This window comes from Notechis scutatus, chromosome 2 (genome assembly GCF_049901735.1).
Source record: "Notechis scutatus isolate UNSWTSFEM ecotype Mainland chromosome 2, rNotScu1.2, whole genome shotgun sequence".
NCBI classification, from domain to species: domain Eukaryota; kingdom Metazoa; phylum Chordata; class Lepidosauria; order Squamata; family Elapidae; genus Notechis; species Notechis scutatus.
In genome coordinates, this window is record NC_142010.1 from 90,324,721 (window position 1) to 90,339,660 (window position 14,940).

Genomic DNA, 14,940 nt, shown 5'->3' on the forward strand with positions numbered 1-14,940 from the left:
CCTAAGCACTCCACTGAGTTCCACAGAGGCAGGGTGGGGAAAGGGATAAGGAAGGGAGAAAGAAAACAAAGGAGGTTTTCCTTCATAGATAACTTAGGAACAGTGGAATGCTTGTGTCCCTTGAGGGGAACTTGTAATATCTAGGCACCCATTAGAAATGTTTGAGGGAATGGCCTTGAAGGATAGGAGGAAAAGCTACTACCAAGGCAATGGTCAGAATAAACAGGGCTTGAGCCTTGGCTAAGAAAAGAATGAGCCACTCCCTTGTTCACATGAAGGAAGCAGTGAGGCAGGGGTGGGGGGCAACATAGGTTTGCAAGATACAGTTGCAATAAAAATAGTCCTAAGCTATACAACATTAGTTTCTTAGCCTAGTCTACCTTGTAGAGCTAATGTTCAGCCATCCCGGGTTAAAAATAGATTTATTGCCTATGACCCAACCAATTCTCCATCAGAGGAACAAAAAGTTGGGAAGGGTGAGGATTTAGCATTAAAGAGACACAACTGGAGTCCAGAACCATTAAATAAGAAGCCTTCATACCTTATAGGTTGTCCTGGAGAAGCTGGCAGGAAGTCAAAAGTCATGTTCACGTGAAGTCCTTGCTTAACAACGTGCATGATCCTTGTTTAACAGTGGGTGTCAGGACTGCTGAAATTGCCATTGGTAAGTAATGCAGTCACATGACATTGCCCTTTATGACTCCATTGTTTAACAATAGAGTTCCCAGTTCGAATTGCTGTTGTAACCTGAGGGCTACCCATACAACAGGACTGCATGAAATTCAGAAAATAATCCCAAATGGTATCATCAAATGAAACTTTTACCATAAGAGGATGGAAAATTATTCTTTCGTTTTAATAATTTTTTATTAAATAAATTTTTAGCAAAATAAAAGCTGTAAAGAAAAATAAAATATAGCAAAGGAGAACAGTAAATACTAACTTTGGGCTGCTCCTTTTCTCTCAGCACAACCAATCTCTCAGGATTATTGTTGTGGGGGAAAATAGGAGGAGGAGGAAGGATTAGGTATGCTTGCTGCTTTGAGTGATCAATAAAATAACTGTTCCATATTCTCAATATCTCTCTTCCAATGTAAAGATTCTTAAAATCTACACTAACCTTAACCTTATCCTATCAAGAAAACCATGCCAGGATGGATAAGTTATTGAATGCTTTGGGTGTAATTAGATTAAGTAGTCCAAGACAATTTAAGTTGGTGTAAATTTAAAATTAGATCAAATTTACTATTTGTTCTGGTTTGATTATCATTGGACTACAAGAATCCCTGCATGCCAGTCAAAAGCAAAATGCAACACTCCGTTCAAAGAAAAATGGATAACGCCACTCTAGAGCCATGAAGATTTCTTGCTTTTACCTGATTGACCAATTTTCTTCAAAAGGCATTAAGCACTTTCTTCGTTGTTCCCAACTTACTTCGTTGAAGGTCCACATTGGGCAATGGGCGACCATCATATCTTCCATCTCTTTGATTACTCGGTCCATCCTTGTCTCGACCTGGGGAGTTCTGCTGTCGAGAAAGTCCATCCATATCCAATGCATGTGAATGGGCTGAAGCAGCAGATCCCAGTTTTGATGTAAGTAGGTCTCCACTCCCTCTTTTCAGGTAAGATGCTGGGGCCCAGCCCTCCTGACCCTGATATCTAAAGAAATACAAATCATCTGATATCTTGTCTTTTTTTTTTACTACAGTCAACAAATTCCCAACATAGCCAATCTCATCCATAGCAATGCCCAAAAGCAAAACCAGTGTTCCAAATTCAGTGTTAAGATGATGATCTGAATCAGAATGTTAACCTTTTAAAAAAAAAATTTGCTTGGAGATATCGGATATAAAACTATCATAAGTCACTTTTTTCAGTGCCATTGTAACTAAAAGGAAGTATTGCAAGTCGAGGACTATCTGTACTTGAAAGTTATTCTCCTATCCCTTCATTGAAGAAAACTGCAAAAATAATGAAATAACCTGAACCTTGTGATCTAAAGTTTCTACTTCCCATTAATGCTTTTTCAGTCATGATGGGAAATGTACCTGATTTTCCACCATCCCTCCAGATTTTTCTGCATCACCTCCACTGTAGCTCCTTTATCCAGGTTTATTTCATCTTGATCCCGAGCAGCATAAGGGTAGATCACCATATACTTCTCTATTGAAAGAGAAATATAGCAGTAAAAGAGAGAAAGAGAGAGAGAGAGAAAGGTAAATAATAATTGGGAAGACATCTTTTTTTTTCTTCTAAAAACAGAACTAATCTGAAAAATCCACCCATTTTAGATAATTTAGCACAGTGAATGGGCCCTCACAATAGAGTGGAATCAACTGATTGTTGATATTCCACAATACAGTCGAATCTACTGAATATGGTTGATTCTGTCCGTTTTTCACCAAGGGCTCAACATCACCTTTGAAAGACAGATTTTCATAATTTATAATAAAACTCCTCAAACCTAATGCAGCCTCAGAATGCCTTTCAAAGAACCTCTATGTTCTTTTTCTAATCGAAGCAGGCACACAAAAATGGTTATTTATGGAACCTGATAATCCAGAAAATAATGTGATATGTTTTTTGTTTGACAGATGACCAAACCAGTTCTACGTGATGTTTTTTTTTTTCATTTATTTCAAGTGTCAGCTACAAACTACTAGATGCTTCAGTACAGATGTCATTTTAGCAATCTTATCAGAACCAATGACAGTTCATTCAAATGAACTATTTATTTGAACAATGGAATAAGAGACATATCTCTTGTCAGCTGAAATACTACGCAGTTATGTCATCTGTTTCCCTAAGGTATCCCGGAAGTAGGTTTGTCATAGCTATAGTAATTGCTGGCCCATGTTAAGGTTGTTTTCCTGGTAATTATTTCTTCTTCTAAAGAACTCCCAATTAAACCTTTCAAATAATGCCAAAATGTCCTTTATCTCCATAAGCTACTAATGCTCAATTCTTAGGTTATTCTGTAGGAAATGAAGCTGGAATGGCCCTCTATGCAAATATTAAGGATTGTTTTTCAGATGCAGTTTAGAGATGGTTTAGTGTAAAACTATCTCTAAAACAGAAAATGAAGTACAAGAAAAAGTACAAAGTACAAGAACATCACGTCAATGGATAAACGGCACTTCTCCTTTATAAAGTAGAGGAAAGATGATCTTATACTGAACATTCATAGAGTATATAAGCCTTCCAAATGATGTCAGGTAATATCTCTAAAAGACCCTACTATCTGTGCTCCTCAACATCCCACATTGCTTTCTCATTTCTACATATGCCCAGTGGATAGAATGGAATCAATTCAACAGAAATAATTTTAATACAGCCATTGAAAGCAGACTCTAACATTTCATCAAAACTTTTCCCCTTGTGATACTGTAACAGATCAGGGTATTTTAGGACAGAACTTCAACTGCCATTTTAGTGGTAAGCATTTTGGATTTGCAAGATTTATATATCCAGCAGAAACAAATTGCTCCCACCCAGATGCTTTGGCTTCACTTGCTGTCAGCCACAGTTAAAATGGCTAATGCCAATAGACTGCAAAAGAGGTGATTTAAAATGTCAGGATGGCATACAATTCCTTACTTTCTGCCAGATCACAGGAAGACTATTTAGGAAGAAAATGAAAAAGATTTTGCCCTAATAGCTGTATATTGTTCTGATTGGGAAACAGTTCAGTCATTGTAATTTTTATAACCTGGCTCCTTTCTTTTCAATAAATCTTGATGAAGAAAATTTGAGAAGAAACATGCTTGCAATCACTTTTTTTAAATTTTAGACAGTGTCCAAAGTGTGTGACAGGTAATTGTTGGCAATTGTTTTAGTTGCAAGTTGAAAAGAATTTAAAAGCTCTTCAATAGAGTGTTAGCAAAAATGATCATTTGAACACAAACAAATCTTACTGCAGTGACAATTATGTGATGCTTTGAAGTGCCCCACGTATAGAACTACTCTCACATCCAGTAGTTCTATGTTGACCTTTTTCCCTTTCTAGATCTATTGTGAAATATGTTCAATGGACTGTGGAAAAAAAACAATTTAAGGTCAAAATAAATGTGATTTTAAATGCATCTTTATATTTTTTAAAAAATTCAAATTATAACAGCTTTGGGGGGAATGGGATAGGGTGAGATAGAGTGAGAAAAATGATTTTGAAGGCTGTCACAAGCATTGCAATATGTGAGAATTTGCCTTCTCCCATGGACCCTATTTTGTCTGTTGCAGTGGCAGCAATTAAGTGGCTGAGTTTGCATTTAACATGCAGATATTTTTTTTTAAAAAAAAGATAAAAATGCATTTAATGTCAGTTAGGATCAAATAAAATACAATTTACTCAACAGTATAAATGGTCATAATCAGGGTCTCAAGTAGTTTCGAGGGAATGGAAAGGAGGACACACATACTCAAGTGTAAGCAGTTTTAACAGTTACAATAAGCAATGTATTAAGGAAATAGACACTCTGGATATCAATACGAAATAAATTGCATGCAACAATGGGCCACAGTGGACAGCACATGCAAACATAGAGAAAGATAGTCCAAGAAGGCACAGAAGAAAGCACAAAGATTCTCCACAACATCCACCTTGACCCCATCCACTGGTGTACAAGTCCCCAAGAGTCCGACGGCGACCCACATGTCTGGGAAGAGACCAGTATCTCCATGAGACTGAGTTGAGCATGTTGGGGAAGCAGGAAAGGCACAAAACAGGATATAAGGAGGGGGAAAGTTTACCTTTTTAAAAAGAAGATTTAATGCTATAATAAGGTTAACAATGACATGATCCACATACCACACTAAGCAATGATTTAACCACGATTTACCTAATACATCTCAGTTAAGACTGTTCAACACACAAGGAGGTTTAGAGTATATAAATATGTCTTGTTTCCTCCCAGGTAAATGGCAGGGACTTGAGCAGTTTGATTGAAATGGGTACACTAAAATGCATCTCGGTTTTTTTTTTAATTTTAAAAAATAATTATAGTAAAACTTTAGTTTTACCGACCCTCAATGCAACTGACCTTGTAGTCAGCAAATCAAACTTCCACTGCAATTTCTAACATTTGTATTACTTTGGTAAGTTTTATTAGTAGGACTTTACTCCCTTATTCCTTAATAGAATAAACTCCTGTTCAATGAGGAATTTTCTCAGCATAAGATGCCCTCCTCCATCAGTCCATTAAAAAATTCATAATTCATGTTCATATGCATTCCTCATGAAAATATGGTTTACTTTAGAAATTGCCTTCAAAAGCACTTTTAAAAAACTTTCTAGTCAAAGTGTCTATGGAGATTATCAGTCATGCAGGTTATGGTTGTCTCAAAGGTGCTTTTTTCAAGAGGCAACTGGACTTTCTAGTTTTTCTTTGAAGAAGTTTTGCTTCTCATCCAAGAAGCTTCTTCAGCTCTGACTCAATGGTGGGGAAGGGAAGAATTTATATTCCTTGCAGACAGCTGGTCATTTGCATTCTTTTTAGAGAGTCGTTGAGGCCACTTGGAAGTTTTTCTATGTTCTATGTTCTCAGAGTCACCCGAGTATAACTATTGTTCAGATTCTATGCCCTGGGTTAAGCATGAACTGTTCATTTGTTCTTTGTTGTTTGAAATCTACATGAGCACTAATAGAGCTAGTCCTTGACTTACAACAGTTTGTTTAGTGATTGTTCAAAGTTACAACATCACCGAAAGAGTGATTTATGGTCATTTTTCACTTACAACCGTTACAGCAGTCCCAAGGTCACATGACCAAGATTCAGATGCTTGGCAACTGACTCACATTTATGATGGTTGCAGTGTCCTGGGGTTCATGTAATCACCTTTTGTGTCCTTCTGACAAACAAAGTCAAGGGGGGAAACCAGATTCACTTAACAACCATATTACCAATTTAACAAGTGCAGTGATTTACTTAACAATAGTGGCAAGAAAAGTTGTAAAATTGGGCAAAACTCGCTTAACAAATGTCTCAGTTAGCAAACAGAAATTTTGGGCTCTTGTGGTTGTAAGTCAAGGTCTACCTGTACAGGAGATGGGCTTTCTATGCCAAAGTCTGGCATGACTTTTGAATGGAAAAGCACTTGAGTGTGAAAGCTTATGAAGAAGGAGCCCCTAACAAAGCAGTCTCCTCTGCCAAAAATAACAAACTAAATGACGTCAATCTTCACAAGAACTTGCTATGGGCCAAAAAAATCCATATAGGGACTCCCTTGGAAGTACTCTCTTGGTAGTTAAGTATTTAGTGTATTTCCCCTCTCTGAATATTATCTTGAATATTTTATGTGGACTCAAAGCCCCACCAAAACCTATAATACGAAACCATTTGGGGCTAATCTGAAAGAATCTTGATCTACTCCCACCTTCTTCAGTTTGCATCGAAAATTCATCCTGGGCACCATCCTGGACTTCTAGGCACGTTGCGGGAACCCATCCTTGTTCTTCCAATGTACTTACAAACCACCAGCCTAAACATAAAGAAAAGAAGAGTTAAGTGGAGAGTCACAATCTATTCTAGAGAGGATTATGCAACACACTCCATCATGGAATGTTCCATCCCAATCCTATACCAATTGTGGATCACATCAGTCTGTGGTCTGGCTTCCAGTTAAGAAGATGAGAGGCATGCTGAGGTCCCTTGAAATTAGACGATCAATACTGCACTACCATATGACTTTTCTCCTTACAAACAAAATATGTTAATGTAGTGAAAACAAAGGTAGGCACTCAAAGGTAGGCTGACATGCTGGGTGCTTCATTTCACTTTTCCCCTACTTTTAATTGCACCACTTGATTTCAATCTACTAAAGGAGGTTCCAATCTGTCTCTTCAGAATGCAAAGTGCAAGATTGTTGTCTTAGGAAATATTGCCACGTTTGATGCTGAAACAGTGAATAACTTCCATGAGAACAAACAAAAAATGTGGAGAATCTAAGTCCATTGGTAGTCCTCAATGTACAACCATTTATCAACTGTTCAAAGTTACATCACTTAAAAAAATGTCTTAAGACCTATCCTCACACCACAGTCACATGAACAAAATTCAGGCACTTTGGCAACCAGCATGTATCTATGACAGTTGCAGCATCCCACGATCATGTGATCACCATTTGCAACTTCCCTAGTCAATTTCCCACAAGCAAAGTCTATGAGGGAAGCTGGATTTGCTTAATGATTGCATGACGGACTTAACAACTGCAGGGATTCACTAAACAACTGTTGCAAAAAAGTTCATAAAATTGGGTCTGGCTCACTTAACAAATGACTTGCTTAGCAACTGAAATTCTTGCCCTTATTGTGATCATAAGAGCCATGGGGCACAGTGGTTAAAATGCAGGATTGCTAGCTAATTCTGCCGTCTGCCAGCAGTTCGATTCTGAGCGGCTCAAGGTTGACTCAGCCTTCCATCCTTCCGAGGTGGGTAAAATGAGGGCCCAGATTGTTGGGGGCAATAGGCTGACTCTGTAAACCTCTTAGAGAGGGCTATAAAGCACTGTGAAGCGGTATATAAGTCTAAGTGCTATTGCTATCATAAGTAGAAGGCTATCTATTTTTCCATAGCTTTTCACTGAACTGAGAAAGAATGCTGAGAGAGCATTATGAAATGTTGCAAATAGATCATTTTATTTCTGTAGATTTTCCTTTATTTCTTTATGCTTGGATAATAACTCCAATTTAATTCATATAGCAAACCATTTATTGTGTTCTTCCTATGTGAATTCATAATTCAAACTCTGTTCAGAGTGGATATTTAAATGACTGAGTGAAAAACTTGGAAGTCATTTCAGTTCTGCCTAGCAATAAAGCAATACAAGATTAGTAATTTACATAAAAGCTATTAAAATAGAGAGTAGTAAGTTTTGTTACAAGATTTTTTGCCAGCAAAATAGTGTATTCAAAGTTTCCCTATGTTAAAATGCAAATCCAACATAACTTTTGGACCCCATTGTTTATTTGACTTAAACAGGCAAAACAAATATTACTGTTTATTTTTTCTGAAAGTCAAAGTACATCCAAATCCAGACACAGATGCATGAAGCTGCTGGATTAACTATGATTATTGTAGAGGAAGCATTTAACACAAATAAACAATAAAAGCTGGGGAGGCAACTCTGTGTATGAAATATTTTTATTTCACTAATATGGAAATTCCAAAATGGAAAGCTGGGTTCTAGATAGCATGTCCCCAAATTTAGAAATTTAGACAAGCGATTTGTGAAATGGAGCTCGGACAAAATCTTACTAGGTTGCTTTCAAACATGAAATCTATTATGCAGGCCACCCCTTTGCCTAAATATATCCTCATTAGAACATATTTAGGCAAAGTATATTAGGAAGTTATAAGAAACAAGAGATCCTTTTTTACAAATCGTTTTTTCTGGACTCCTCTATATCTCAGATAAGTAACCCTTACCAGATTCATTCTTCTCAATTATATCGACAACTTGGCCAGCACACAAACTAATTTCAGAGCTCTCTTGCTTCTGGTAATCAGCCACCACCACATATTGTTCCAGGACCATGGGATCAGCAGATGACAAATCTCCAGCTATATTGTAGGAAACAAGACAGCATACTTGGTAACTGAAGTAATATCTTGAAAAAATAGTTATTTTCCTTTTTTTTTTTTTTGGCTTAGAAAACTTGCATCTTAGAATCCAGTATGGATTATATAAAGTACATGAGGCAAGACAACAATTGAAATTTGTGAGTAAACCTTTCTAACTGAATGGCCAGGTATTCAGTTGCAGAATTAATTCCTGGGTTGGCCAGGATGGTAAAATGAACAAAAGCAATGGCATTAACTTATATATTTTAGTTCAATTGGATTATAGTAGACATCTCTTTTGGTTTTTGAGATTTCTGAATGCCACGTAGCTTCGGTTATAATTACAGTATGGAGAAGTTGTGTGCTAAGGTTTGATGATACTTCCCACTTATTTGGGTACAGCACAATTTTTTTTCCCCTGACCTTCAGGAACACCCGCAAGTTTTGGTGATTTAATGGTTGGCAGCACGGGTGGGCTTCAAAATTTTTAGCAACGGGTTCTCTGCCTGGTTGCTGGGTGGGCGTGGCCATGGTGAGCATGGCCTAGTCAGCCTCCTGCACCATGGCAGGGGGGTGTTTTTGCCCTCCTCAGGCTCTGGAGGCTTTCCTTGAGCTTTCGGGAGGCAAAAATGGCCTCCCTAGGCTCCAGAGGGACTCTGGACGCCAGAAACGGGCCCATTTCCAGCCTTCCTGAACTTCCGGGAGGCCTGTTTTTCACCCTTCCTGAGCCTCCACGTATGCCCTGCACTTACCTGTATCCAAAATGGGCCACATGGGGACTCCTGGGAGAGGCGGGACGGGATGGGAGAAGCCAGCCAGGAGTGGGACTTGGGGGTTCTCCAAATTGCACAGAATCTTAGCTAGAGGCTCTCCCAAATCCCCTCTGAATCCCCAGCCACCCACCCCTGGTTGGAAGTGTGTTCATCAGTCAGTACATTATTAATCAACAATGACTAAATAAATAAAACCAGAACAAAAACAAAAATTAGAGAACCAGATTGAGACATTAACTCTGACTCATATCGTACTGTAAACGGATAAACCCAGGATAAGCAGGAAAGATGGAAGATTTTTTTTTAAACTTAAAAGCAGAACTTTGATTTCTGAAATCCATTGACTCAAAGGTTTGACTTCCATTGACTCAAAGGTTTGCTTGATTAATTGGAGTACAAATTAGGCTGGGAAGAAATCAATTAAAATGCCCAAAGTCATTAAGCGTATTAGCTAAAATGAAGAATTTATCAAAGTGAGTTTAAAAACAGAAGGTCTTTTCAAATGTAATAACAGGGTATTTCCAATGTAGTTAAACTTATTTGGATACCCCATTTTCAACAGAAAAATCTGTATTAACTGGAGGGGCCTTATACTGGGTTTATGTATGCTAAATACAACTATTTGATTTCATTTCCTGTGGTCAGTCCATCTGGCCCAGCAACAGCAGCATATCTGTACTTCCGGAGGATGTGGTTTAAAGCCACAAGCTCCACAGCCCTTTAAAATGAAGCTAGTTTTTTCCAATTAAGCGCATAGCTTAGAACTTAGAATAACAGATTTAGAAGAGATCTTGGCGGTCTTTTGGTCTAATCCCCTATTTGAGCAGGAGATCCTATACCATTCCAAACAAATGGCTATCCTCTATCTTTTAAAAAAACTTCCAGTGATGGAGCATCCACAACTTCTGGAGGCAAGACTGCTTAAGTGTTCTCACTGTCAGGAACTTTCTCCTTAATTCTAGGTTGGATCTCTCTGATAATCTTCCATCTATTACTTCTTATCCTGCCCTCAGGTGCTTTGCAGAATAGATGGATCTCCTCTTCTCTGTGATAGCCCCTCAAATATTGGAAGGCCATGTCACTCTAGTCCTTCTCTTTGTTAGACTAGACATACCTAATAAAGAATACGAAGAAAAGCTCCTCCTTTACACACCAAATTATCACCCTAATTGCCATCTGTGGGAAGACCCAGAAGATAATGTAACCCAAACCCCATAAGGCCTAGAAAACATTATTCAGCATATTCATATAAAGAAGGAAGCTTTCAATAGTGCATACAGAAAAAAAAAAATCCAGGATCCGGAAATTTAGAACCACTAGGGGGCAGCAGAGTTACCAGAAAAAAGCTTTGCCTTTTTCAACCTGAGATGAGAAAAGTGAACCGAGCTACATTACTAAGAGAATATTGTACAAGTATTTTTCTTGTCAGATAGGATCTTTATACTCAGTTTTCTCCAGCAAGAAATTGACATGAAATAAAGCACAAGTTTATGTGATCAGAGATTCCTTGACAGCCCAATCCTATGCACAATGTTAAGTCCAATTTTCAGCTAGGTTTTATTCCCAGATGAGGGCATTACTGTATGTGTGACAATAATTTTAAAGGTAACGCTTGCCCTATTACAAAGGCGTACATTGAATATTTGGTTTCTTTTAGAAGTATATTTACTACCTATTTAACATTAAATAGGCTTGACTTTAGCAATAAGTAGTCTTTGCTTTAAGGGGAAGGAAATGCCCTTTAATCAGACTATTCTTGAACAGGGATGTCAAACTTGCGGCCTGCAGGCTGAGTGGATCACGTGGATCACCACCCCCGTTTAGCAAAGGGGAAAAAAATTGTGATATACCACATGACAACGTGGTGCCGTGAATTTGACATCCGTGTTCTTGAGGAATAGGTGTATTTATTTATTAAATTTATATGCTGCCTATCTCACTGTTGCAGTGACTTTGGATGGCTTACAAAATGATAAAAAGGTAAAAAAAAAAAAAAGAAAATATGAAATGGTTAAAGTAAAAAGATGAAACGAGAAACTAAAAACCAAGAGAACAGAGAACGTAAGGGTGGGGATTCTTCTCTCTACCCCATCTGCTAGTCCCGGCATAGATTGCCTCATGGGGGCCCGAGCCAGCCAATAGAGTCTGGCTCTTCTGGAAGGCCAGGAATGTGGAGACTACAGCAGAAAGCTCTTCTCCTGGATCCTGCCAACTAAACTTATTTGGCAGATGGGATACGAAGTAGCCCTTTCTGCTGAAGCAAGTGGGACAGGCCAACCCTGGTTTGTTGGTTAGAAATAATTTCTATGCCTATTTTTAAACCGTGCATACCAGGCGTCCCAGACTATATAATATGTCGATTCCTCTTTAACTTTTTAGAGTCAGCCTGTCCATTTCTGCACAGTCTAATATTTTCTTTATGACTGCTCCCTCTGATGGTATATTTCCCTGTTTCCAAGATTGTGCATATGAGATCCTAGCAGCAGTTAATATATGCAGCATAATATATCTGTTATGATTAAGTAAAGAATAGGAAATCATATCTATATTGAATGTAGAATAAATAGAAATATATGAAGAAAATATGTGATATAAATTAGGAATAAGAATAAGGAAAAGAAAATGCAATTGTAGTGTAATAAGATAGTATGTATAGAAATAAGATAAGGAAATGTAAATTATGTCTTGACATTGATACAATTGTGTATATAATTTTATTTTATGTTTTTAAACCTTTGAAAACTGAATAAAGTTTATTTACAAAAAAAGAAATAATTTCTATGTAAGTCTCTTAAAATTTTGCCGCTGTTTGCATATTGTGCTTGGCCTTTCTAGTGACTATATCATCCGCAGCACTTCTGTACCGATATAACAATGATGAAGACAGATTTTAACTTACATTGATAAAATCTGTGTGTATTTATGAAGGTGGAATACATTATTCCTGGGGAAACAGCTTGGGACTGAGGGGGACTTATGCAAATAACTTCTTCCTGTAAAGAAGAAGTACGAATGCTGCTTCTCCCTCAGTGAGAGCATCACCACATATAATTTCTAAGAGGATTATATAAGTGAAGTGAAGACATATAGGAATGAGCTCTGGTTAAAGTGTAGTATTGCACTCAAGGTTGACTCGTCCTTCCATCCTTCCGAGGTCAGTAAAATGAGGACCCAGATTGTTAGGGATAATATGCAAAACAATGCTTCTACATTGTAAACTACCTAGAGTGTGATGTAAAGTACTATGGAGCAGTATATAAATCTAAAAGCTATTGTCATTACTTTGCTATAGAAAACTATGTAAGTTTACGGTCTTTGCAAATTTCAGTGTTCACAGTGGTCAGGGACTGATCTAAATTACTATTCCAAGAAAAGAAACAGTTTTTGTGCAAATAAGAAAAAGTAATAAAGGAAACAAAAACAAGCCAGATTCTCCAACTGAGGCAATAAGTTGGCTTTTAATCGAATATATGCAAAGCACATAAATACTATGAAGAAAATTTATCGGAGACACCATGATGAAACCAGCAAGAAAAGACAAGAATATGTTGCAGAAAGAATAGCCTAATTGTACAGTATAGGCAGACTATCAGTGCCAACTTATGACTGCACCACTCTAACTTGTGCATGACTGCATGATCAGTCCTGGCAAGATCTACTGTTAAATACATCTTCCCAGGAACATAAATGTAGGATTTGAAAATAAGAGATCATTTCTCTTACTTGTTTCTCAGTATATTCTTAGATGTATTCCAGATATGACTGAGAGTCCTGTTGGTTGGAAATTGTCCAACACGGCTGGATATCACCAAGATGGAAGCTATGAGGTTCTAATATCATGGATCTATGATATTCCAGGCGAGCAGGGCAGAGGCATAGTTGCTTCTAATTACAGTATCCTGTCTCTGAAAGATTAATGCCACAAAGGCACAAGTCTAATGTCCAGAACATTGATGACTGGAGGGTCCATCTCCTGCCTGTTGCTAACTGCCCCTCTGGTTTGACTAAAGAATGAGGTCAGTAGAAGGCAAACAACTGCAGGAAAAGAGAAGAAAGTCTTTTTCCTGTCCCTATATAATTACTCACAGTATCCTGGGGCTATTTGCAGCTTTAACATGCAGCTCTGGCACCTCCAAACTGCCTATTACAGCCATCATCACAACTGCAGTAAACAGCACGGAGTGGAAAAAGCTCGAGTTTATTTTCAGCAGCTTTTTCTTCTTCCCAGGACAATCATTCCCAAACACTAGACATTAAGTATATTTGGAGGGGGGAAATGGCCTTTTTCTGGGATAAGTGTGAGATTCTTAAATTGACCTACTATTTTTGGCTCCTCAGAAGCAGCAATATGAGTCAGGATTGGCTGCAGTTGGTTACTAAATTTAATCAAAGAGCTATATAGAAAACAACATTTTTCTACAAATGTATGGGTTAGATAAAAACTATTTTGTGGAAGATGTGTTAAACTGAGCTCCAAAGTCCAAGACTAATGTAGAAGTATTAGACATGAAAAAGATATATAAATCTGACATTTAAAAAAATCCCACCACTGGTTGCAAGAACAAAGGCTCAACACAGCATGACAAGTTAAAATAAAGAACCACAACGTTAGAAAATGAATCTGACACAGTCCTTGATAACTTATTTCAGGGAATAATAAATATACAGAAGAGATACTACCAGAGAGAAAAAATAAACTAGTTCTCAATTTACATTCTTTAATTATTATTAATTTAATTAATTCTTTAATTTAATTAATAATTATTATTATTACATTCTTTAATCACATGCATGAAATTAAATGATATAATTTAGACATAGCACAAAGGTTGAGATAATTTTGGGCTTTTGTGTCAAGCTGTGATTTCCCAAACACTGTCAAATAAAACATGTTTTGGAAACCAAATGAATGTTTAGGAAAACTGTGACTTGCCATAAAAGTTTATGAAGGAATTCTCCTGATTATGAAGTTTATTGACTTTAGTGCATTGAGGCATATTATTTAAAGAAATGGCCATTCTTCTACATACCCAAACATTTGCCATTGTTTGACATGAGTTTTGGACAACAGGTCTGTTCAAGAATACATTATTTTTATTTCATTTATTTTTATGTGTTAAGAAAGTTTATATGGCTTCCCAACTACTCATGATGACTCTAGGTGGTTTACAGATATAAATGTATATGTTTATATAACTCTTATTTATGAACATTATTGGGAAAAAGAACTGACACCACCATTAAGTGCTGAAGAAGGCTTCAATGACACATTTCTAAAGGCAAGATTTTAAATGACTTATTTCTAGAAATAAGATTTTAAATACTTTTTAATTATTGATGGACAAAACTAAATCATTAGCCAAATGGATACTGACAGATAAAAAGCTCAGGAATTGAGACCTAACATTCCTTTCAAAGACAACAATTTTTATACTATTTGGGAGTAATTTTTGATTACATTAAAGGATTTTCACTTCATTAAGTTTTTAGTATTTGCAAGCAGCTACTTTATATACTTAATTGGTTATAGCCTATTAGGCTATACATTTTTAACATGTCGTAATAATTGATTTAAATTAATTTTTGATGTCTCCTGAAAATAGATAATC

The 14,940-nt window shown here is 37.0% G+C and overlaps 1 protein-coding gene across 6 annotated transcripts in view; it reads right to left on the minus strand.

Annotated features, from left to right (window-relative positions):
• The window catches only part of SH3PXD2B (SH3 and PX domains 2B), a 131,289-nt gene that overhangs the window by 8,051 nt on the left and 108,298 nt on the right, over positions 1 to 14,940 (minus strand). For 4 of the 6 annotated variants that reach the window (XM_026688258.2, XM_026688254.2, XM_087955440.1 and 1 more), the window contains 4 exons: positions 8,424 to 8,558; positions 6,373 to 6,477; positions 2,052 to 2,166; positions 1,436 to 1,662 (listed from right to left, as the gene is read on the minus strand). In XM_026688258.2, coding sequence (XP_026544043.1) covers positions 1,436 to 1,662; positions 2,052 to 2,166; positions 6,373 to 6,477; positions 8,424 to 8,558 — 582 coding nt within the window. Of the gene's footprint in view, positions 1 to 1,435; positions 1,663 to 2,051; positions 2,167 to 4,599; positions 4,684 to 6,372; positions 6,478 to 8,423; positions 8,559 to 14,940 lie in introns of all 6 variants that reach the window. The other 2 variants (XM_087955442.1, XM_087955441.1) reach the window with 1 other exon arrangement.